Source organism: Mus caroli, unplaced genomic scaffold (assembly GCF_978045245.1).
Source record: "Mus caroli unplaced genomic scaffold, Mus_caroli_1 scaffold_11, whole genome shotgun sequence".
NCBI classification, from domain to species: domain Eukaryota; kingdom Metazoa; phylum Chordata; class Mammalia; order Rodentia; family Muridae; genus Mus; species Mus caroli.
The window spans coordinates 70,934,371-70,958,176 of NW_028227266.1; the positions used below are offsets into that span (position 1 = coordinate 70,934,371).

Here is a 23,806-nt window from a genome sequence, read left to right on the forward strand (position 1 = left end):
TTTTTGGTTTTGTTTTGTTTTGGTTTATGGTTTTTCGAGACAGGGTTTCTCTGTATAGCCCTGGCTGTCCTGGAACTCACTTTGTAGACCAGGCTGGCCTCGAACTCAAATCCGCAACACCTGTTTTATTTACTAGATAATTTATAACTATACAAATAACTTTTCAATTAAATTGAAGCAATTGTTTTTTTACATTAAAACAATTTTAGGTGACAGGATATTATTGGCAACATTGTTATTTACTTCAAAAGCAACATTGTTATTTACTTCAAAAGTAACTTTGGAAATATGAGAAATTTATAAAATATTTAAATACATTTATAATCTTGAATAGCTTCCCTCCCCTTTTTTGAGGGACTGAAATAGTTTTGCTGTTTTTTGTTTTTTTGTTTGTTTGTTTTGAGACAGGGTTTCTCTGTATAGCCCAGGCTGTCCTGGAACTCACTTTGTAGACCAGGCTGGCCTCGAACTCAGAAATCTGCCTGCCTCTGCCTCCCAAGTGCTGGAATTAAAGGAGTGCGCCACCACACCCGGCAATTTTCTTTTTTCATCTATTTTTCCCTCTTCTTTTGGAGATTCGGTTTTACTATGTAGCCCAGGCTGCCCTCAAAGTTATGATCCTTTTGCTTCAGCCTTCTAAATACCCGGATTATAAGTGTGTATCAGTATGCTTAGCTTCAGATTGTTTTAAATCATGATTGAAGCAATAGTTTGAATTATGTAGTGACTTATATTAAAAACTATATGTTTAGACTTTTGGTTCATTTCTGCAAAGCAGTTTTTGTTTTGTTTTGTCTTTGAGACAAGGCTAGTCTGGCCTCTAACTAGAAGATCCTGCTGTGTAGCCTATCCTGAGTATAAGATTACTGGTTTGCCATACCTGTTAACTTTTCAATTTTATTTTTTTTAAAGATTTATTTATTTATTATATGTAAGTACACTGTAGCTGACTTCAGACACTCCAGAAGAGGGCGGCAGACCTTATTATGGGTGGTTGTGAGCTACCATGTGGTTCTGGGATTTGAACTCAGAACCTTCGGAAGAGCAGTCAGTGCTCTTAACCACTGAGCCATCTCACCAGCCCTCAATTTTATTTTGAAAGAAACTAAACATGTGAGTGTCAGACTATAGCAGATTATATAACCTGTATTAAACAGTTTAGATTTACGTTTACGTCTTCAACACAATTTTCTCTGAAGGATTCTGTCACTTCTGATTACATTAGGAGAAATAGTTATCATTTAGATTGGAATGAGAATACTGTTAAATAAATTCTTTCTTTAAAAACAGAACCAGATATTATTTACACATTGATTGTTTGGGAAAGTTTATCTTGGACACCTCATCTGAAGCCTCCAGAGTCCCTTTGTAAGGATTCTGAAGTGCCGTTATCTCTTCATTCATTTGCTTTGTATGATTGTACATTTTTTTCTATTGTAGGCAAACAGTTTAAAAAAAAACTGAAAATTTAACCACATTCAGTAAAAATTAAAAGCAGATAAAAATCAGGACATACCAGCACAAAAATATGTCACTGTGATGTCGAATGAAAAAAAGAAAAAGTAAAGGACATGACTGCTACTAGATATGGAAGAAGAGAAAGTTTATTATAGATACGTGGGTGAGCATAGCCAGCGGCTGGGACATCTGGAAGAGTCCAGAGTGGCCATGACCCTGAGCCTTGTGAGGTGAAGGGGAGAGAAGGGAACCATGTACAGCAGCTAGGAGGCGAAGGTACAAAAAGGGACAGGTAATCAAATATCTAGATTATATAAGGTAGAACTTCTGGGGGAAGGGCAGCTCAATGCCTGGCCTGGAGACTTCAGGGTAGAGAGGGGTATGTTATAGGTAGGGACTGAGGAATGCTGGGGGAAACCTGAAGTTCGGGTCTATTTTGATTTTTTTTTTTTTTTAAATAGGCACCTCAGTCCCTTGTCCTGGGTTTGAAACTTAACAGATGTAAAGAATATTTTGAATTTAAGGCAATTGAGAACCAACAGTTGCAGGAAGAGGTCTGCACTCTCCTGCATCAGGAGGACAGAACTTGAGTTTCTCTTCTAGATGTGAAAGAGGTTAATTTGCATAAACATACCTTACTAACATAGCTCTTCTATTCATCTTCCAGTGTTTTATTCTTTTTTTTTTTGAAAGAATTTTATGTAGCTTAGGCTGGCCTGGTACAGGTGCTGTTACCAGGGATGACCTTGCCTCCCCAGTTCTGAAATTGGAGGCATAAGATACCATATGCCTGAGTGATTTATTCTTTTCAAATCATTTTCAGTGATTTATTCTTGCTCAGCTGTAATCTCTTTTCTATTAAAATAATACACGAATTTCCAAATTTAGCCATTTCTGTGAGTTTCAATTTCTGTGAATTTTTTGGGCATGAGAATATGAATGAAGTTTGTGTGCTTTTTTTTCCTAACTTTACTTTTAAAAGTTTAATTCACAGTCCTCTAGGTACTGAACTCTGTGTATGAATAGAACAAAAGTTTGTGTTTCCTAACACAGACTGTAAGGATGAACATGTCAGTCTTATGTAACATTTTGTGAAAAGCATAAGAAAACTGAAAAGAAAGATCTTCCATTGGTCAGATTTATTTCACTACTGTGTCCTTTTTCTAAGGAGTTGAATTATTCAATTTTCTTTTTTCCTTTTCAAAAATCTTTTATTTATTTATTTTAAACTCCAGATTTTATTCCCTTCCTGGGCCACCCCGACTCTTCCACATCCCATACCTCCTCCCCGTCCCCGTCTCCATGAGGAAGTCCCCACCCCTCACCCCCTACCCCACCAGACCTCTAAACTCCCTGGGGCCTCCAGTCTCTTGGGTTAGGTGCATCTTCTCTGACTAAACCCAGACTTGGTAGTCCTCTGCTGTGTATGTGTTGGGGGACTCATATCAGCTGGTGTATGCTGCCTGATTGGTGGTCCAGTGTTTGAGAGATCTTAGGGGTCCAGGTTGAGACTGCTGATCCTTGAGACAGCTGATCCTCCTACAGGATTGCCCTCCTCCTCAGCTTCTTCCAGCTTTTCCCTAATTCAACCACAAGGGTCAGCAGCTTCTGTCCATTGATTAGGTGAAAATATCTGCATCTGATTCAGCTGCTTTTTGGGTCTTTCTGAGGGCAGTCATGATAGGTCCATTTTTGTGAGTGCTCCGTAGCCTCAGTAATAGTGTCAGGCCTTGCGGCCTCCTCTTGAGCTGGATCCCACTTTGGGCCTGTCACTGGACCTTCTTTTCCTCAGGCTCCTTTCCATTTCCATCTCTGCAGTTCTTTCAGACAGGAACAATTATCGGTCAGAGTTTTGACTGTGGGATAGCAACCCATTCCTCACTTGATGCCCTGACTTTCTGTTGGAGATGGGCTTTTCAAGTTCCCTCTCCCCAGTATAGGGCATCTTGTCTAAGGTCCTTTGAGTCCTGAGAGTCTCTCACTTCCCAGGTCTCTGCTACATTCTGGAGGGTCTTTCCAACCTCCTACTTCTTGATCCTGAGGTTGCCTGTTTCCATTCTTTTTTTTTTTTTTTTTAGGATAGGTAAGATTTTAACCTGTAGGAAAAATAGAAAATAGTAAGATCCCACAATGGTTTTTAATATGTAAAAGGATACTTCTGTAGGATCATGTAAGATGTAATGAGTTTGGTTCTGTTTAAGTGCTGTAAGGGCTGGTGAGATGGTTCAGTGTGTAGTGGTTTGATTCCTGAGACCACCATGGTGGATAGAGAGAACTGACCCTGCATGTTGGTGCTGTGATGCATGTACACACACACACACAATTTGATGTTTTATTTTAAGTCAGCAAATTTCCTTGTTTGAAAGTTTCTAGGAACAAATGGAAATCATAGGAGTTGAAGTAAATTGAAATAAAGATGGAAAAAAATCAAAAGTATTCAGTGGACACTAACAGTATGTGATGATGCGTAGTTTATTTTTCAGACTTCTACTTTTCTTTTTTTTTTTTTGGTTTTTCGAGACAGGGTTTCTCTGTGTAGCCCTGGCTGTCCTGGAACTCACTCTGTAGACCAGGCTGGCCTCGAACTCAGAAATCCGCCTGCCTCTGCCTCCCAAGTGCTGGGATTAAAGGCGTGCGCCACCACGCCTGGCTGACTGCAATGCAATTTGTCTTTTTTTTTTTTTTTTTTTTTTGGTTTTTCAAGACAGGGTTTCTCTGTATAGCCCTGGCTGTCCTGGAACTCACTTTGTAGACCAGGCTGGCCTCGAACTCAGAAATCCGCCTGCCTCTGCCTCCCAAGTGACTTCTACTTTTCTAATGCATGAATTATATCTGCCTGATCTATGTTAGCTTTTTAAAAAAATTTTTTTTTTAATTTATTTATTGATTATATGTAAGTATACTGTAGCTGTCCTCAGACACTCCAGAAGAGGGAGTCAGATCTCATTACAGATGGCTGTGAGCCACCATGTGGTTGCTGGGATTTGAACTCCTGACCTTCGGAAGAGCAGTCGGGTGCTCTTACCCACTGAGCCATCTCACCAGCCCTAAAATTTTTACTATATTATATACATCTCTAAGAAATATGGGTAGTACTTAGTTTTTCTTTGAATGATCTGTTCTAAGATACTTTTCTTGTTAGGAATTTTTCTTTCCTTCTCAATTTTACCTTCAGAGGTCCTCCATAAGGACAAATGGTAAACTGAAATCTTAGAGTCAAGATGTTGGGTACATTTAGGATTTTTTGAAATCAGACTAAGCCAAAAAAAAAAAAAAACCCACAAAAACAAAAACAAACAAAAAAACCCAAAAAACAACAACAACAAAAACCCCACAATTCTTGAAGTCATTTTTAAACATCACTGTTTTTTTCTGATCTAACATAACATACAATGATGAACACAGAAATGATTTGGGATAAATTTGTCTGTATGCATGTACGTGTGTGTGTGTATATACACACACACACACACACGTATTAGTTCTGTGTAGCTCTGACCAATACTCAACAAGCACAAAGATGTATTGTGGCTTATGGTTTCAGAGAGTTCAGTCCATTATGGCCAGGAAACTAGCAGAGCATGACATTTCACTTCATGGCAGCCCAGTGAATTGAGAACAGGACATGAATATACTTTGTTTATATTCACTTTCTCTGTACCTTTTATTCCCTATACCTGGAAGGTTGCCACTCACATCCTAGATAGATAGGTCTTCCCTACTCAGCTAGTCCTATCAAATACCAGGCTCACTTAAAGATGTGTTTTACTAATCTCCTAGTTGACTCTGACTCCAATCAGATTGATGATGAAGAAGATTAACCATCACACCCTCCATCTGTTTTATGAGACTGGATTTTTTTTTCCGAGACAGGGTTTTTCTGTGTAGCCCTGGCTGTCCTGGAACTCACTTTGTAGACCAGGCTGGCCACGAACTCAGAAATCCGCCTGCCTCTGCCTCCCGAGTGCTGGGATTAAAGGCATGCGCCACCACGCCCAGCAATCTTCTTTTCAACAGAACAGGAGTGTGCAGTCTGTTTACCATTCACTGCACTCTGGAAAGTTAAGCAGTAAGACAGCCCAGCTGTGCTTGGTTGGCATAAAGTCGTTTATGTTTGATATTGCTCAAGAATCTGTATTCTTTCCTTAAATTTTTATTATTTAAATGCATTTTATACATCAAACAGTAATACTGAGTGTTTTGAGAATCAAATAATACATAAAAATTTGTTTAACTTTTATATTCATATCCTTTCATACCCTAAAAATACCATTAATGAATATTTAATACTATCCATAGCTGGGGATCCTATATCTAATGTTGAATACTAAATTGTTTCCAAACATATAAAATATTCTTTGGGAATTAAGCATAGTAAAAGAGCATAAAATATTAAAAATGAATCATTAATATGTTCAAAAGCCCTTCTATGATACCACCTGACATAGTGAGAGAATCATATATTTGTGTACATTATCTAACAATCAGTTTACTTAAAAAAGATTATCAGTGTTTCTAGGAGAGAAATTATTTTATCAGTAAGTATATTTTAAAAATTTCAAAATAGCAAAAACTCTTTGAAGTTAAACATTAAAATGCTAATTTCAAGCACAGTGAGAAAAATTATATTTCCGTGGTGTTTGTAGAACATGGTTTTAATATTTTCAACTGTTAATATTCAACAGACAGAATATTATTTTTTTAAGATTTATTTATTTTTATTATATGTAAGTACACTGTAGCTGTCTTCAGACACTCCAGAAGAGGGCGCCAGATCTCATTACGGATGGTTGTGAGCCACCATGTGGTTGCTGGGATTTGAACTTTGGACCTTCGGAAGAGCAGTCGGGTGTTCTTACCCACTGAGCCATCTCACCAGCCCCCCAGAATAATTATTTTAAGATATATTTCATTGTTATGTTTCCTTTTTCATTTCTGATTTCATTAATTTGGATACTGTCTCTGTGCCTTCTGGTTAGTCTGCCTAAGGGTTTATCTATCTTGTTGATTTTTCTCAGAGAACCAGTTTTGTTGATTCTTTGTATAGTTCTTTTTGTTTCTATTTGGTTGATTTCAGCCTCAGGTTTGATTTTTTTTTTTTTTTTTTTTTTTTTTTTCCTGCCTTCTACTCCTCTTGGGTGTATTTGCTTCTTTTTGTTCTAGAACTTTCAGGTGTGCTGTTAAGCTGCTAGTGTAAGCTCTCTCCAGTTTCTTTTTGGAGGCACTTAGAGCTATGAGTTTTCCTCTTACCACTGCTTTCATTTTGTCCCATAAGTTTTGGTATGATGCGTCTTAATTTTCACTAAATTTTATTTTTTATTTTTATTTATTATTACAATTTTTCTTTTTGAGACAGGGTTTCTCTTTGTAGTCTTGGCTGCCCTGGAACTCACTGTATAGACCAGGCTGGCCTCGAACTCAGAAATCCACCTGCCTCTGCCTCCCAAGTGCTGGGAGAAAAGGCATGTGCTACCACTGCCCGCCTGGCTCATTAAATTCTAAAAAGTCTTTAATTTCTCTCTTTATTTCTATCTTGACCAAGGTATCATTGAGTAGAGCATTGTTCAGCTTCCATGTGTATGTGTGATTTCTGTTGTTTTGTTGGTATTTAAGACCAGCCTTAGTCGCTGGTGATCTGATAGGGTGCATGGGATTATTTCAGTCTTCTTTTATCTATTGAGGCCTGTTTTGTGACTGATTATAAGGTCAATTTTGGAGAAGGTACCATGAGGTGCTGTGAAGAAGGTATATTCTTTTCCTTTAGGATGAAATATTCTGTAAGTATCTGTTAGATCCATTTGGTTCATAACTTCTGTTAGTTTCACTGTACCTCTGTTTAGTTTCTGTTTCCAAATCTGTCCATTGCTGAGAGTGGGTTGTTGAAGTCTCCCACTGTTATTGTGTGGGGTACGATGTGTGCTTTGAGCTTTAGGAAAGCTTTTATGAATGTGGATGCCTTTGCACTTGGAGCGTATTGAGAGTTCATTTTGGTAGATTTTTCCTTTGACCAGTATGAATGTCCTTTCTTATCTTTTTGATAACTTTTGGTTGAAAGTTGATTTTATTTGATATTAGAATGACTACTCCAGCTTGTTTCTTGGAACCATTTACTTGGAAAATTGTTTTCTAACCTTTTACTCTGAGGTAGTGTCTGTCTTTGTCACTGAGGTGGGTTTCCTGTACGCAGCAAAATGTTGGGTCCTGTTTATGTAGCCAGTCTGTTAGTCCATGTCTTTTTATTGAGGAATTGAGTCCATTGATGGTAAGAGATATTAAGGAAAAGTGATTGTTACTTCCTGTTATTTTTGTTGTTAGAGGTGGAATTATGTTTGTGTGGCTATCTCCTTTTAGGTTTTTTGAAAGATCACTTTCTTGCTTTTTCTAGGATGTAGTTCTCCTCCTTGTGTTGGAGTTTTCCATCTTTGTAGGGCTGGGTTTATGGAAAGATATTGTATAAATTTGGTTTTGTCATGGAATATCTTGTTTTCTCCATCTATTGTAATTGAGAGTTTTGCTGGGTATGTAGTCTGGACTGGCATTTGTGTTCTCTTAGGGTCTGTGTGGCATCTGCCAGATTCTTCAAGCTTTCATAGTCTCTGGTGAGAAGTCTGGTGTAATTCTGATAGGTCTGCCTTTATACATTACTTGACCTTTTTCCCTTACTGCTTTTAATATTCTTTGTTTAGTGAGTGCATTTGGTGTTTTGATTATTACGTAATGGGAGGAATTTCTTTTCTGACCCAATCTATTTGTTTTTTTTTTTTTTTTTTTTTTTTTTTTTTTTTGGTTTTTCGAGACAGGGTTTCTCTGTGTAGTCGTGGCTGTCCTGGAACTCACTCTGTAGCCCAGGCTGGCCTCGAACTCAGAAATCCGCCTGCCTCTGCCTCCCAAGTGCTGGGATTAAAGGCGTGCGCCACCACGCCCGGCTCTATTTGGAGTTCTGTAGGCTTATATTTTCATGGGCATTTCTTTCTTTAGGTTAGGGAAGTTTTCTTCTATGATCTTGTTGAAGATATTTACTGGCCCTTTAAGATGGGAATCTTCACTCTCTTCTATACCTATTATCCTTAGATTTGGTCTTCTCATTATGTCCTGGATTTCCTGGATGTTTTGGGTTAGGAGCTTTTTGCCTTTTGCGTTTTCTTTAACTATTGTGTCAGTGTTTTCTGTGGTATCTTGTGCACCTGAGATTCTCTCTTCTATCTCTTGTATTATATTGGTGATGCTTGCATCTATGACTTCTGATCTCTTTCCTAGGTTTTCTTACTTCAGGGCTGTCTCCCTTCATGATTTCTTTATTGTTTCTATTTCCATTTTTAGATCTTGGATGGTTTGTTCATTTCCTTCTCCTGTTTGATTGTGTTTTCCTGTAATTCTTTAAGGGATTTTTGTGTTTCCTCTTTATGGGCTTCTAGCTGTTTACCTGTGTTCTTCTGTATGTCTCTCTCTCTCTTTTCCCAAGACAGGATTTCTCTGTGTAGCTTTGGCTGTCCTGGAACTCACTCTGTAGACCAGGCTGGCCTCGAACTCAGAAATCCGCCTGCCTCTGCCTCTGCCTCTGCCTCTGCCTCTGCCTCTGCCTCTGCCTCTGCCTCTGCCTCTGCCTCTGCCTCTGCCTCTGCCTCTGCCTCTGCCTCTGCCTCTGCCTCTGCCTCTGCCTCTGCCTCTGCCTCTGCCTCCCAAGAGCTGAGACTAAAGGCATGCGCCACCACTGCCCAGCTCTCCTGTATTTCTTTAAGGGAGTTATTTATGTCCTTTGTTTTTTTAAATATATTTTTTATTAGGTATTTTCATTTACATTTCAAATGCTATCCCAGAAGTCCCCCATACCCTCCCCCATATTTATGTCCTTCTTAAAGTCCTCTATCATCATCATGAGAAGTGATTTTAGATCACTTTAGTCTTGCTTTTCCGGTGTGATAGTGTATCCAGGACTTGTTATGGTGGGAGAATTGGGTTTTGATGATGCCAAGCAACCTTGGTTTCTGTTTTTTATGTTATTAAGCTTGCCTCTGCCATCTGATTTTCTCTAGTGCTACCTGTCCTCACTATACCTGACTGGAGCCTGTCCTTCCTGTGATCCTGGCTGTGTCAGAACTCCTATGAGTTCAGCTGTCTCTGGAGTCCTGTGATTCTGTTATCTTGGGATCCTGAGATCCTGGGTGTGTCAGAGCTCCGGAAGTCAAGCTGCCTCTGGGATCCTGAGATCCTGGTGTGACCAAGTCCCTGGGATCCTGGGATCCTATGATCCTGGGCGTGTTAGAATGGAGCTTCCTCTGGATGTTGAGTTCTGGGACTGGCTGCAGAGTTCGAGCCCAAGGTCTGTTCAGGAAAATGTCCCAGACTGGAAGGAACCTGTGCCCCTGGTTGGGTGGCTGGGTCCTGCTAGTCCCAGTTACTTCTGGTGTTGGGGAAGATGTTGTATCCTCCTCACCTCTGATTCTATGATCCTGGGCATGTTAGAGCACCTGGGAGTGGAACTTCCTCTGAGTGTTGTAAGAGTCTGTATTTAATGGCTGAAAGCAGAGCAATCTGTGTGTCCAGAGTATAAAGTAACCTTAGAAAGTAAGCCTGTTTAGCTTTGATACAAAGATTCCAAGCACTTAACATGACTGACTGAATACAGATTTTTTTTTGGGGGGGGGGGTTTCGAGACAGGGTTTCTCTGTGTAGCCCTGGCTGTCCTGGCACTCACTTTGTAGACCAGGCTGGCCTCGAACTCAGAAATCCGCCTGCCTCTGCCTCCCGAGTGCTGGGACTAAAGGCGTGCGCCACCACGCCCGGCCTGAATACAGATTTTGAAGAAAAGCTATAACACTGAAAAAATTGACTAGATAGGAATGAAAAAGAGAGACTTTGAGAAAAAATAAAATTCGAGAGATTCGTCATGAAGTTGTAGTAGAAAAGGGGGAAAATGCAGAGGAAGTTTTTGTCAAGTGTAGTTAGATTTGCACAATACAAAATTATTCTGAAGCATACAGTTCAGTGGCATTTAGTATAGTCATTATGATATCCAACAATTAATGTTATCTGATTCCAGAATATGTTCAAGTCCCCTAAAGGAAACTTGCTTCTCATAATGCAGTCTCTCATTCCCCCTTCCCCTCAACTCTCGGCAAACATTAACAGGCTTTTTGTTTCTGGATTTCCCTATTTTGAGTATTTTAGGTAAATGGAATATGTATATCTAACATTTTAGTATGTTTTTGGGGATTTGGTGGGCTTTAGTTTGTACATATCTTTTGCAAATTGTTGTGAAGGAAAATGCTGTTTCTTGAATGTTTCTTGAAGTAGTCCACTGCTTTTGGCTTTTTACAGCCTTTCTGCCTGCCTGCTTAATTCCTTCCTTCCTTCTTTTTTATTTATACATATATATATATATATATATATATATGTATATATATATATATATATATGTATATATATATTATATACACTGCAGCTGTCTTCAGACATACACTAAAAGAGTACATCGGATTCCATTACAGATGGTTGTGAGCCATGTGGTTGCTGGGAATTGAACTCGGGACCTCTGGCAGAACAGTCAGTGCTCTTAACCTCTGAGCCATCTCTCCAGTCCCTGCCTTATTCTTATTCTGCGTAGGTAGACCCCTGATTCTTGGGGGGAGAGGTGTGATGAACATTATCCCATTTGGGGCTGACTGAAGTGTTCAGCATGTCTCATTCTCTACAATGTCAGTTGTGGGTCTCTGTCAATTACCATCTACTACAAGAAGTTTTACTGGTGAAAGTTGAGCGATATACTGGACTTTGAGTATAGATATATGTTCTTAGGAGTCATTTATGACTTAGCATGCCTTCAAAGTTTTTTTATTATGGTGTGCCTTCAATAAACCATTCTTTCTTAACTGAGATTGATATACGTGTGGTTCGTGTGACAATTCCCTGAACTTCAAAAGTATGTTAGAATTTTGGGAATTTTTAGGTGGATACTTTTAGCAGAATAGTGTAGTGAGAATTTTGGTTTCTTTGAAAAACACAGAAATAATATTTGAATATGTTTTCATTTTAATCCCAGGTGTGGGATAGGGCTGCTTCAGATTGTCCACAGCAACTGACTATGATTTGCCTCATGCTCTAGCAGGAGCATGATTTTGCCAGCAGCAGTTTTTGCAATTGTGTGATATTAGGAATTCTGGGGACTTTTCAGAGGGTATATAACTGCTAGGGTCCCAGGGGTTGTTGATAAGTGGTTGGTTGGTGTTTGGTTGCTGCTTGTCATGCGTGGTTTGTTAAGTAGTCGTGTACAAAAGAAGAAACAAGAAGAAATTAGATTTCCTGATGGTGAAGATCAAACTTGCCACAAGGAACTTGGAGCCCCTAATCAGCAGGAAGTAGTCCAACAATAATGTTGCTCCCTTTCCCTTCTACCCATTTTTTTCTTTCTTGTTTAGTATTGGGTTGAAAGGGTGGAGGAAAAAGAGTAGAAGAAAGAAGAACCTACAAAGTAGTCAAAAGACAGGGTAGGTTACAAGAAAGCATTGTATCTGGGCTTCTTTGTTTTAGCTCAATGTGGCTGATAAGTGAGTAGCAAAAAAGAGCAAATAGCTTGCAGCCTGGATTAAATTTGTAAGATTAATTTGAGGTGATACAAAGGGATTTTTTGTTGTTGTTATTAAATTTTGTATTTTGTTGTGAAAAAGTTCTTTTGTAAAGTTTTTGTTTGTTTGTTTGATTTGGTTTTTTGAGATAGGTTTTTCCTGTGTAACCCTGGCTGACCTGGAGCTCACTCTGTAGACCAAACTGGCCTCAAACTCAAGAGTTCTGCCGGTCTCTGTGCAGTAATTAAAGGCATATGATATCACACCTTGCTGAACCTTGGGCTCTTGACCCTTGGCAGCTTTGTGGAACTCTTGCAGCTACGGACTCTTGCTGGTTCTTGGCTTCTAGCAGCTGATTCTTGCCTTGTATAGCTCATTGCTGCTAGTCACTTACCCCCCAGTGCACCTCCAGTCCCTTCCTTTTGCTTCCTCAGTCTGTGTACTTGCTCACTATTTGGAACTCTAAAGATCACCTAGCTACAGAGTGAACAAACTCTCCTGTCATCTTCTAGCTGTTACTTTTGATGTCCCACTGCCTGGAACTAGAAGCCTGGAGTTCTTTCTGCTTATAGTGTTACTAACACAGCCTGATCTACTCTTGATAAAGTAGATTATTAAAAAGAAAAAAAAAAAAACCAAAACGTTGGGTCTAATGTTACAATAATGTAGTTGGTTAGGCAAAGTACATCTTCCAGATTAGCATGTCGAACTAAGACATAGCCTGCTAATATAGTTACAAAAATGGCATAGCATGCTTGTGCTCAGATTGTGGTTTTGCTAAATACAGTCATGCTTATATATGGATGCTAGTTTCACCAGGCACAAGCCTCATGTTGCACTAAGTAATAGGCTTTTTATTGAATCATGGGAGTAGTGCATTTCCAATCCCAAGTTAGAATAACTGCAGAATGTGCTCAGTGAGGTTTCTCTTTTCTTTTGTTTTTTTGGTTTTTTGTTTGTTTGTTTTTTTCGAGTCAGGATTTCTCTGTGTAGCCCTGGCTGTCCTGGAACTCACTCTGTAGACCAGGCTGGCCTCGAACTCAGAAATTCACTTGCCTCAGCTTCCCAAGTGCTAGGACCAAACTCTGCTTCCCAAGTGCTAGGACCAAAGGCATGTGCCACCAAGCCCAGCTCTCTTTTCTGAATGGAAAGTTCTCAATCTAGTGCAGATTCCCTGGGGCAGTTATAACTGGAACAAGTCCTGACATGAAGCTGATGTGGCTTCAGCAGCATTGAAACCTTGGTTATTGCTGCTGGAGTGGTTTCTCTTCTTTTCATAAATTTTATTTATTTTACATCCTGATTGCAGTTTTCCTTCCCTCCTCTCCTTCCAGAACCCCTCCCCCCATTAGTTTCTTCAGAGAGATTCAAGTTCATTAAAGTCCACAGCTCTCAGAACAGTCTTAGCAGTTAACAACAACAAAAAGAAGAAGCTATTTGGCTGGCATAGAGAAATGAAGGTTCTTATGGTTGTCATTTTACGGGCTTAACAGCTAACAGTTTTACTCAGTACCCCAACCCCCAAGTGGTACTTACAACAAGACCTAGGAAGCTAACATTCTGACAGGGTTTAGTAAAACATTAACCCTAGCCGCATGCTCTTTGGAGGAATCCTCTGGTTTGCCTCTGTATCTTTTCAAGTAATAATTTAAACCATCACACAGCTTTGCTAAGGTGAAATTTGTATTGGTTGTTACTTAAGATTATGAGTTAGTTCTCTTTCTTCCCTACCAGGAGTTTACTTATTTTGAATAGACTTAGGTATAGTGTTAGACTTCAGCCTAACTTCTTCATTTGTTATATTGTACCTAGAAGCTTCTAGAAAAATATTTGAATGTAATAACTTGATAACAAAAAAGTTCAAGGGCTGGTGAGATGGCTCAGTGGGTAAGAGCACCCGACTGCTCTTCCGAAGGTCCAGAGTTCAAATCCCAGCAACCACATGGTGGCTCACAACCATCCGTAACGAGATCTGGCGCCCTCTTCTGGAGTGTCTGAAGACAGCTACAGTGTACTTACATATAATAAATAAATAAATCTTTTTTTTTTTAAAGATGTATTTATTTTATTTATATGAGTACACTGTAGCTGTCTTCAGACACACCAGAAGAGGGCATCAGATCTCATCATGGGTGGTTGTGAGCTACCATGTGGTTTCTGGGAATTGAACTCAGAACCTCTGGAAGAGCAGTCAGTGCTCTTACCCGCTGAGCCATCTCACCAGCCCCGTAAATAAATCTTAAAAAAAAAAAAAAAGTTCAAGTCCTAAGTATGGCATTAAAAAAAGTGAAGAAATGAAAGGTTCTTCCTTATCTGTCAGTTTTGGCTGAAAATTAATATTCCTTTACTAGATTAGGATTGTCATGGTCCTTGAGGGAATCTTGAAAGTGACAGTTTCTGGTCCATATTTCATGATGGTTGAAATTTTCCTATGAGGTCCCCCCCCCCCCAATTTGATTTATATGTTCTTTACAATTTTTTTTTCTTTTAACTGTTACATTTGGTGAAATCTGCCTCTTTCCTGTACAATTGGTATTTTATGCCTGGTGAATATTGAAATAGTACTGGTTTTTTAAATGGATGGGCTTGAATGTTAGTTCTTTTTATTTTTTGTATGTATATGTGAGGCTTTATGTGTACTCAAAATGTGTGTGTAGGCCTGAGTTTGATGTTGGGAATTTTCTAGATTGCTCATCTACCTTATTTCTGAGGGAGGGTCTCCCAGCCAAACCAAGAGCTCACTAATAGTACCTTGTGTAGTACTACGTGGTCAGCTTACTCAAAAATTACTGGACTGGGTTTTGGAGATTGGAACTCAGGTCCACCTGATTGCAAGTCACATACCTTAACCCTTGAGCAGTCTCTTCAACCCTGAGTGTTTGCCCCATCACTTAGCTATGTTACTTTAGAGAAGACACTCACCTGTCTCTGTAACTCACTTTTTATGACAGTATGCTTTGAACATTAAATGAAATAATGGTGTTTTGATTTGTTTGTTTGTCTGCTTTTTGTTTTGTTTTAAGAGAGTTTCTCTGGCTGTCCTAGAACTCAAAAAACTCCACCTGGCTCTGCCTCCTGAGTGCTGGGATTAAATGCCTGGACTACTGCTCCTCAGTGAAATAATGTTTTAATTAGGACAAATATAATTGTGTAATAATTATAATGATTTTGTAACTATAAGTGGTAGTAATTTGTAGTTAAATATAATGAATGGCAGTAGTTGTGCTGAAACTTGACATTAAGAGTTAAATTGTGTAGTTAAAGAGGATAATGGTTTGTTTTTGAGACAGGGCCTTCTGTAATTCAGGTTTGGCATTGAGTTTAAAATTCCTCTGCCTCAACCTTTTAAATAATGTGATTATAGGTGTGTGCTACCATACTTGATTTATAATTGTCTCAGTCACACTTGAACTACCCTCTCCTTTTTCATTATAAAATGGAAAGTACAATGACTGTGGCATCATTCTGAGAAATTTTTGTCTCGACTTTTATCACTGTTGAATCAGTCATTTGGTGTGACTTCTCCATGCAGGTAAAAAGATTTGGTCATCCAGGACAGTCAGGGCTATACAGAGAAACCCTGTCTCAAACTCCCCCTGCCTCCCCCCTCAAAAAAGATTTGGTCAACACAGGATGTATAAGGCTGCTGGTGGCCTAACATGGAATGCTGTTTAATTCATAGCAAGCTTTTTGAAAAAATAGTAAGTAGAGCATTCTAAACTAATAACTTTAAAAAAAACATGTATTATTGTACAAACCAGTAACATAGTTGTTTATTGTCTTTGTAAAGGATTACGTATAGTACATAACTGTATATTTATATATTCTGGCAAGGCTGAGTCCCAACTTTTCCTCTCCTCTCTTTGCTTGTCACTGCTAAGATCCCCAAATATATAATCTTTTAAAAATGCTATTTGCTAGTTTTGGTTTACTTAAAAAATTAAAAGTGATAATTATTTTTTACTTTTTTTTATTAGTGTTTGTATATATTATGTGTGTATGCATGACAGAGCATGCATGTGGAGATGAGAGGACAACTTTCTAGAGTCAGTTGTCTCTACCTTGATTGAGCTCTATAGTTTTAAGTCAGGTTGCCAGAATCACATAGCATAGTACTCTACTCACTGAGGCAACTTGGTGGTGAAACCATACTGAACTGTAGTGACTTCAAAGCTTACCTTACTACTAAAAGCTGAGAGGAAACACAAGGTCTTAAATATGCCAAGCATGCACTCTACTCTCAAGCTTCATTCTTAGCTACAATAAATACAGTTTTTATAACTCATTTTTGGGCAATTTTTCATAATTAAGAGATTTGGGGTTTTTGTTTTGATTTTTTGTTTGTTACTTTTTTTTTTTTTAGTATTGGGGGTTGAATCTAGGACCTCCTGAGTAGCAGGCCAACATTCTACCCCTAAGCTATCTCTCTAGTCTAGAATTTCAGAATTGCTAAACATTAATAAGAGATTACATGTATTTAAAATTTCTATTACTTTCTAATTAAAAAAACTTTTAAGGCATAGTTTAATTTTATTTATGTAAAAGCTAAAACATAGGGCTGGAGAAATGGCTGACCGCTCTTCTGAAGGTCGTGAGTTCAAATCCCAGCAACCACATGATGGCTCACAACCATCCATAATGAGATCTGATGCCCTCTTCTGGGGTGTCTGAAGACAGCTACTTACAAATAATAAATAAATAAATCTTTTTTTTAAAAAAAAGCTAAAACATTTAATAAAATAAAATTATAATATTTTTAATGTACAAAAGGTTAGGTCATATTTTGAAGTCTTTAACTTTTCTTTTACATTTTATTTATTTATTTATTTTGTGTATGCCTTGCACACATGTGGTGGAGGTAGCAGGACAATTTACATGAATGAGTGGTTTTTTTTTTTTTTTTTTGTTTTTTGAGGGTTTTTTTTTTTTTTTGGTCATGTGAGTTCCAGGAATCAAGTTCAAGTCTTCAGGTTGGTTCCAAAGCCAGTTGTAATTTACTTGAACTTGATACTCTTTTTACCTCAGACCCCTAAATAATAGGATTTCAGGCATGTGCCATCATGCCTGACTAATTGTGATTTTTTTTTTTCTTTTCCTTTTTTTATTGGATATTTTCTTTAATTACATTTCAAATATTTTCCTCTTTTCAGGTCTCCTCTTTGGAACCCCCCTACCCCATCCCTCCTCCCCCGACTATGAGGGTGCCAATTGTGAATTTTTAGTAATGTTTATTGTAACTTTTTTCTTTTTTTTTTTTTTAATTTATTTTTTTATTAGGTATTTTCCTCGTTTACATTTTCAGTGCTATCCCAAAAGTCCCCCATACCCACCCCCCAATCCCCTACCCACCTACTCCCCCTTTTTGGCCCTGGGGTTCCCCTGTACTGGGGCATATAAAGTTTGCAAGTCCAATGGGCCTCTCTTTGCAGTGATGGCCGACTAGGCCATCTTTTGTTACATATGCAGCTAGAGACAAGAGCTCCGGGGTACTGGTTAGTTCATATTGTTGTTCCACCTATAGGGTTGCAGTTCCCTTTAGCTCCTTGGGTAATTTCTCTAGCTCCTCCATTGGGGGCCGTGTGATCCATCCAATAGCTGACTGTGATCATCCACTTCTGTGTTTGCTAGGCCCCGGGTAACTTTTTTCTTGAAGAACAATGAGCTACAAGTGTGGTTAATTGCAAACTATTTATATATCTTTATTTTCACCTAATACTTAACATATTACCTTCCACTTAGCTGACTAGGGATACCTATTGTCTTGAATAACTTAATCTGATGAGCTTTCTTTTTTGTTGATAAAGTCAAAGTTGTGTTTTATTACAGAAATAATTATATTTTTGAGTGTGAATAGGTAACATTAGTGTCATTTAGCATTTGGGCAATGACATTTACTAAAGCAGTGCATTATGAGGAAATTCCTTTTTGCCATTATTTGTGTATATGTATATGTATATATATATATGTGTGTGTGTGTGTGTATATATATATATATATATATTGTTTGTTGTTTGAGGCAGTCTCTCACTGTGTAGTCTAGGTATTAAACCTGTGATCCTCTTGCCTCAGCCTTCCAAGTACCTGGATTATAGATAAGTTTCATTTGTTTGTCACAAATAATTATTTTTTAATTTACTTACTTGTCAGATTTACTGAAATAGGAAATACTTGATACAATCTCTTTTGTTTTCTGATATTTAGAATTCTTAAGGAAAGAACCAATTATTTTAAATAGATTATATGTATAACAAACATATCCAACTTAAACAGATTTCTATAAAAAGGGTAAGTTAAATGTACATACATTAGTATAATCTGCCCTAATGGTAGATATCTTTATTTTCTAGAAAGGCAAACTGAGATACAACTTGCTGCTTTTTGTGGTCACATGGTAAGCTTAAATACTTAAATTTGATTCAAGAATTTGTTCTTCTAAGTGTTTGTTTTGGTGTGTGAGTGCAGGCACATGCATCTGCATTTGGGCAGATGTCAGAGAAAGACATTGGGTTTCCTGTCCTGTCACTCTGTTTTATTCCCTTCATACATACTGTGTCTCACTGAGCCTGAAGCTCACTGTTTTGAGTTGAGTGCCTAGTTAGCAAGCCCCTGGGATATATACCTGTCTTTGTCCTCCAACACTGAGGTTACAGGCCACACGCTTCCAGGCCTGACTTTTGTATGTGCTATGGATTCAAACTGAGGTCATCATTGTCGTCTTTTTTTTTTTTTTTTAAGTTTTTTTTTTTTTTTTTTTATGTATGTGAGTACACTATCACTGTCTTCAGACACATCAGAAGAGGGCATCAGATCCTGTTACAGATGGTTGTGAGCCACCACATGGTTGCTGGGAATTGAACTCAGAACCTTTAGAAGAGCAGTCAGTGGTCTTAACCACTGAGCCATCTCTCCAGCCCCAAACTGAGATCTTATTTGCTCAACAAATGTTCTTACGCATTGTGTTATCTCCCCAACTCCTCTATCAAGAATTTCTTAATCTCAGGTTTATTTGTAGTTGAAATCACTTAAAATTGACTGATGTCATATGTCAGTACTTGGGTGACAACATATATAAAGTCAGATCTGCAACTTGATGGGAGACAGTTCCTTTCAACCAAAAAGGTAAGTTGCTTCAGTAACTGATACTCATGTGCAGGTGATGTATAGTTACACTTTATAATACAGTGTGAGAGATAGATGTTCCCCAGCTTAGACCCTTAGAACTCTTGAAATAACAAACGAACTGACAAGTCAAGTAGAAATGAACTATTTTATCTCTTTTAACAGAAATAGCTGTTTATGTCAGTATTTTCTCAGTTTGGTATATATTATCATATAGATTTCTTCTATGCTTGTGCAAGCATTTACTAAAAATTATAAAAGAATTATAGCTTTTTCTTAACATTCTTTCATATATTAACAATGACAGAGTCTAAGTGTGTGTGTGAGAGAGAGAGAGAGAAAGAGAGAGCATGCATGCATGTGTATATGCATGTGCTGTATACTATATTAGTTTACTCAGGTTTTCATAACAAATTACCATGGACTAGATGGTTTAATTTGGTAGAAATTATTTTTGGACAATTCTTTAGGCTAGAAAGTTAGGACCAAAGTATTGCTATGCTTACTATCTTCTCTGGGTTTTGAGATAAAAGCTCTGGGCCTCTTATAAATGGTCAATATTGAACTTGTGACTGATTATAGCCATATTATTAAGAACATGGTAGAATGTTGTCCAAATTTTGAGTCAAAAGTAGAAATGGCACTCTTTAGTATAATAGAAAATAATATTTAGAAATGATAAAAATATTGTTTAAAATAGAACCTCAGATAATTTCTTTTGTAGTCTCACTATCTTCGTGTCTGCACAAGTGCCACTGATGTGCATGTACATGGCTGAGGCAATCATATTCATGGTTATATTAGTTGAGGCCCTTAACGCTGTTTTCCTTCTCGATCTTGCCCCCCTCTCTTCTTGCACTCTTTCTCCATTGCAGCTTGAATTATAAGTGCATATAATTAAAGAGTCACACAGTCTGAAAGGCTTTAATTTGCCTTGCCAAAGTTACATAAAGTTGTTTGTGTGTATGTATGTGTGTATAGTGTTGCATTATCAATTTAACTAACAGTGTTATATAATTAAAGATGAATGTTCTTTCTTTTAAAAATGTGTTCTTTACAACTTTTTATTTATGTGTATGCGTGTGTCTGAGTTTATGTCTTGTGTATTGAGTGCTGGAGGAGATTAGAAGAGGACATTGAATTGAACTGGAGCTGGAGTGAGAGGGGATTGTGAGCTACCTACTCTGGGTGTTGGGAATAGAACTTGGGTCCTCCAGAAGAGCAGCAAGCTCTCTTAACTTTGGACCATCTCTCTAGTCCTTGTTTTAGCTCTCTTTTTATATATGTATTTATTTTGTTGTTTTAAATTATGTGTAAGTGGGGGAGGTACTTGAGTTCATGTGTAAGTGCTCACAAATTACAGAGGAGGGTGCCAGATACATTGGGCCATCTGCAATATTCTCTTCACTGCTGAGCAACCTTTCCAGCCTGTTTAATTTTTTGTTTTGCTTTATTTTTAAATTTTTCTCCCCTGCCCCCTGCCCCCTGCCCCCTACCCAAGACAGGGTTTCTTTGTTAGCCTTGGTTATCTGTCCTGGAACTCACGCAGTAGACCAGGATCATGAACTGTATCACCTAACTGTCTCCCCATTGCTGGAGTTAAAGGAATGTACCCCACCACCCTCACTGCTGTGCCTGTGATCTTAAAGTTGATTTTTTTTTTTTTTTTTTTTTTTTTTTTTTTTTTTTTTGGTTTTTCGAGGCAGGGTTTCTCTTTATAGCTCTGGCTGTCCTGGAGCTCACTTTGTAGACCAGGCTGGCCTCGAACTCAGAAATCCGCCTGCCTCTGCCTCCCGAGTGCTGGGATTAAAGGCGTGCGCCACCACGCCCGGCTCTAAAGTTGATTTTTTAATCCTTCCTTTGGTTTCCTAGAGAAGTCCTCCTAACCTGCTGCTGTCCTGCATCCATCCCACTCATTCTCTAGACCTACTGACTTACTCTCTCCTGTGACTTTGTTTTGTATTGAATGTCATGCATGGCCTGTGCACCTTATGTGTTAGTATGTTAGTCTTTGTTCATTATTCTGTGTGTGTGTGTGTGTGTGTGTGTGTGTGTGTGTGTGTGTACATGTACATATATGCCAAGGTATATGGGTGAGAAGGGAGGTCAGAGGACAGTTTGTGGGAGTCTGTTCTTTTCCACCAAGTGGGTCTTGAGGATCGAACTCAGATCATGAGGCTCGGCAGCAAATGACTTTATCCACTGAGCCATTTCAGTTTTACTCTCTGCAGACATTATTTCTTTGTTTGATGCTAACCAGTTTCTTTTCTCTACTTTACCTCTTTCTTAGAATCCTTTTAATTTATTTTACTATCTTTTGGTCTTTTATATAGAACAGTTTTCTTTGTAAAATTCCGGGTGCTTATTGATTGTTTCATCTACATTTAAGAGAGTGATGACACCTGATCAGAATTTCTCTAGTTTTTACTGCATGCATTTCTTTGATCGATTTCTTTAGGGGGAAATGTGTAATTATTTGAGATACACCTGACTCCCTTCTTATATCTCCTCTCATACCAAATCGTAGCCCCCCTCCCTCTTTTTAACTCTGCATTTTCCATTTCTAAAACTGGTTTATTCTAATTTGTTTTTTCATCTGTGGCTTCTTCTTCTTCATCTTACCCCTCCTCTCTTTTAAAGATAATGGATAGGATATAATCCTTTTTTTTTCCAGAATTAATTGTTCTAAATGGATGAATAAAATTAATTTTGACTGTATTTTTTACCTGCTCTAAATAAACATTCTCTGTCTCAAGTCTACTAGTTAATGACTTAGCAGGATCTCAGTGTCTTATTGTCACTATCATGTACTCATCACAAACACCAAGTTAAACATTGTTACTAGGACTATTAAAGTAGACTTCTAATATGCTGCATATAGCAGATACTTTTTAATTAAAAGACAGTTGCTTCTTTTAAAAATTAGATAATTTAAAAATGGCAGAACTCTTTATGGAATGTGAAGAAGAGGAGCTAGAACCATGGCAGAAGAAAGTGAAAGAAGTTGAAGAGGATGACGATGATGAGCCCATCTTTGTCGCAGAGATAGCAAGTTCAAAGCCAGCTATTTCAAGTAAGCATTTACTTTGAATGTAGGCAGTTTGAAAAGGTTTATTTTTAGGGTTGTTTTGAAAAATGTCCTTATTCCACCATAAGAATTTGGGAAAAAAAATACTTGCTTGAAAGTCAGCGTTGACCCTGAGTGGAGTTTGAGAAGGGATAGAAGCAAAATACCAGCAGACCCAACAGGGAAATGTCCATGGTTGGCATTGGAGGTCTTCTGAGAGTAGGAATTATGATTTTAGTGAAAAACCAGGTTATCTGATTTTATTTCCTTTTTTCCTCTCTTAAACCTAGAATTGTTTAAATTTAGAATGCTTAGTTTTAAATTTTGGGATATACTAAAAAAAAAAAAAAGAAAATCTGTTAGATGAAATCTCATGTCCAGGCTCCATTGTAATGTCATCTACACAGGACTACAAAATGCATAGTGATAGTGGGTCATAACCTGACCACAGCTGTCTTTCAGCAGCTAGTTAATTTGTGATACAGAGAGGTGTTACCGCTAGCCATTGTATTTTTACTACGTTGTTAACAGTTAGCACACTCATATCTCAGAATTTTTAGTAGAATAGTCTTTGGATGATTAGCTTTCAGTTAGAGTGCTTGGACTAAACAGTGGTACAGTGTTAAAGTAAGAAAACTGATGGACCACAGTAAACTGTCTACTCAAAAATATTTCAGTTGGAGCCAGGTGTGGGGAGCACACTTACTTATAATACTAAGGAGACACTGGGGAGACAGAGGCAGGTGGATTTCAGTGGGTCCCAGGCCAGCCTAGGCTATATGGTAAGATCTGGTCTCAATGGAAAAAAATATATAGTCTTCAAATCTCAAAGATAAAAATAATCTTTCTCATTTTAATTGCATGTTTGTTTTAAGCTAGAAGAATTTGTCAAAGAATGTTAATGTGTTCAGCATATTAGTATTTCTTATTTATTTACCTTGGTTAACTGGAGAGAGTACTATGACATTTTCTGATTGCCTTCTTGCTTTTCTTGTCTGTAGGATTGGAATGGCATTTATATATAGTTTTATTATAGAGAGAACAATTTAACCAAGTGAAATGTCAGTATTATCTTCTGTGATAGATAGGTAGCTTCCCATGGCACGTTAAGTGGTATGTTGTTTGGATTATAAAATGAGTTTAGTATGATAGTGTGTATATTGCTAATACCAGAATGTTCTGATTTCTTATTTCCTGGATATTGATTACCTGACATTTGAATGTTATTACAAAATTATTTAAAATCTCTTGTTGTAAATATGACAAGATTCAAGTTGAATTTATAGGATTATAGATGACTCTTAATTGTACTCAATTATAACAATCTACATTTGTTTTTAAATTATTCTGTAAGAGTTTGACCCCAGATGTTTTCCTGAATTGTGAAGATGAAAAATTGAAATAATTGTGTTATTTTATTATGTGGAAGCCACAGGAATTTCAACATAGGATATGTGAATTAAATGTTTAAGAACTCATCTCTTATAGATCACAACTACTAAAATAGTATACCAATAGTTATTTGATAGCTTGAATATTAATTTTGGTTTTCTGAGTGAAAATAATATCAAGTTTAAATGTTTTTTTAAACCTGATGTAC

At 37.8% G+C, this 23,806-nt stretch overlaps 1 protein-coding gene across 3 annotated transcripts in view; it reads left to right on the forward strand.

Annotated features, from left to right (window-relative positions):
• Znf280d (zinc finger protein 280D) overlaps positions 1-23,806 on the forward strand; it is an 87,948-nt gene that overhangs the window by 2,507 nt on the left and 61,635 nt on the right. For 2 of the 3 annotated variants that reach the window (XM_021172781.3, XM_029481145.2), the window contains exons 2-3: positions 18,368-18,411; positions 22,066-22,212. In XM_021172781.3, the coding sequence (XP_021028440.1) occupies positions 22,077-22,212 (136 nt within the window). In that variant the 5' untranslated portion in view covers positions 18,368-18,411; positions 22,066-22,076. Of the gene's footprint in view, positions 1-18,367; positions 18,412-22,045; positions 22,213-23,806 lie in introns of all 3 variants that reach the window. The other variant, XM_029481144.2, reaches the window with a different exon arrangement.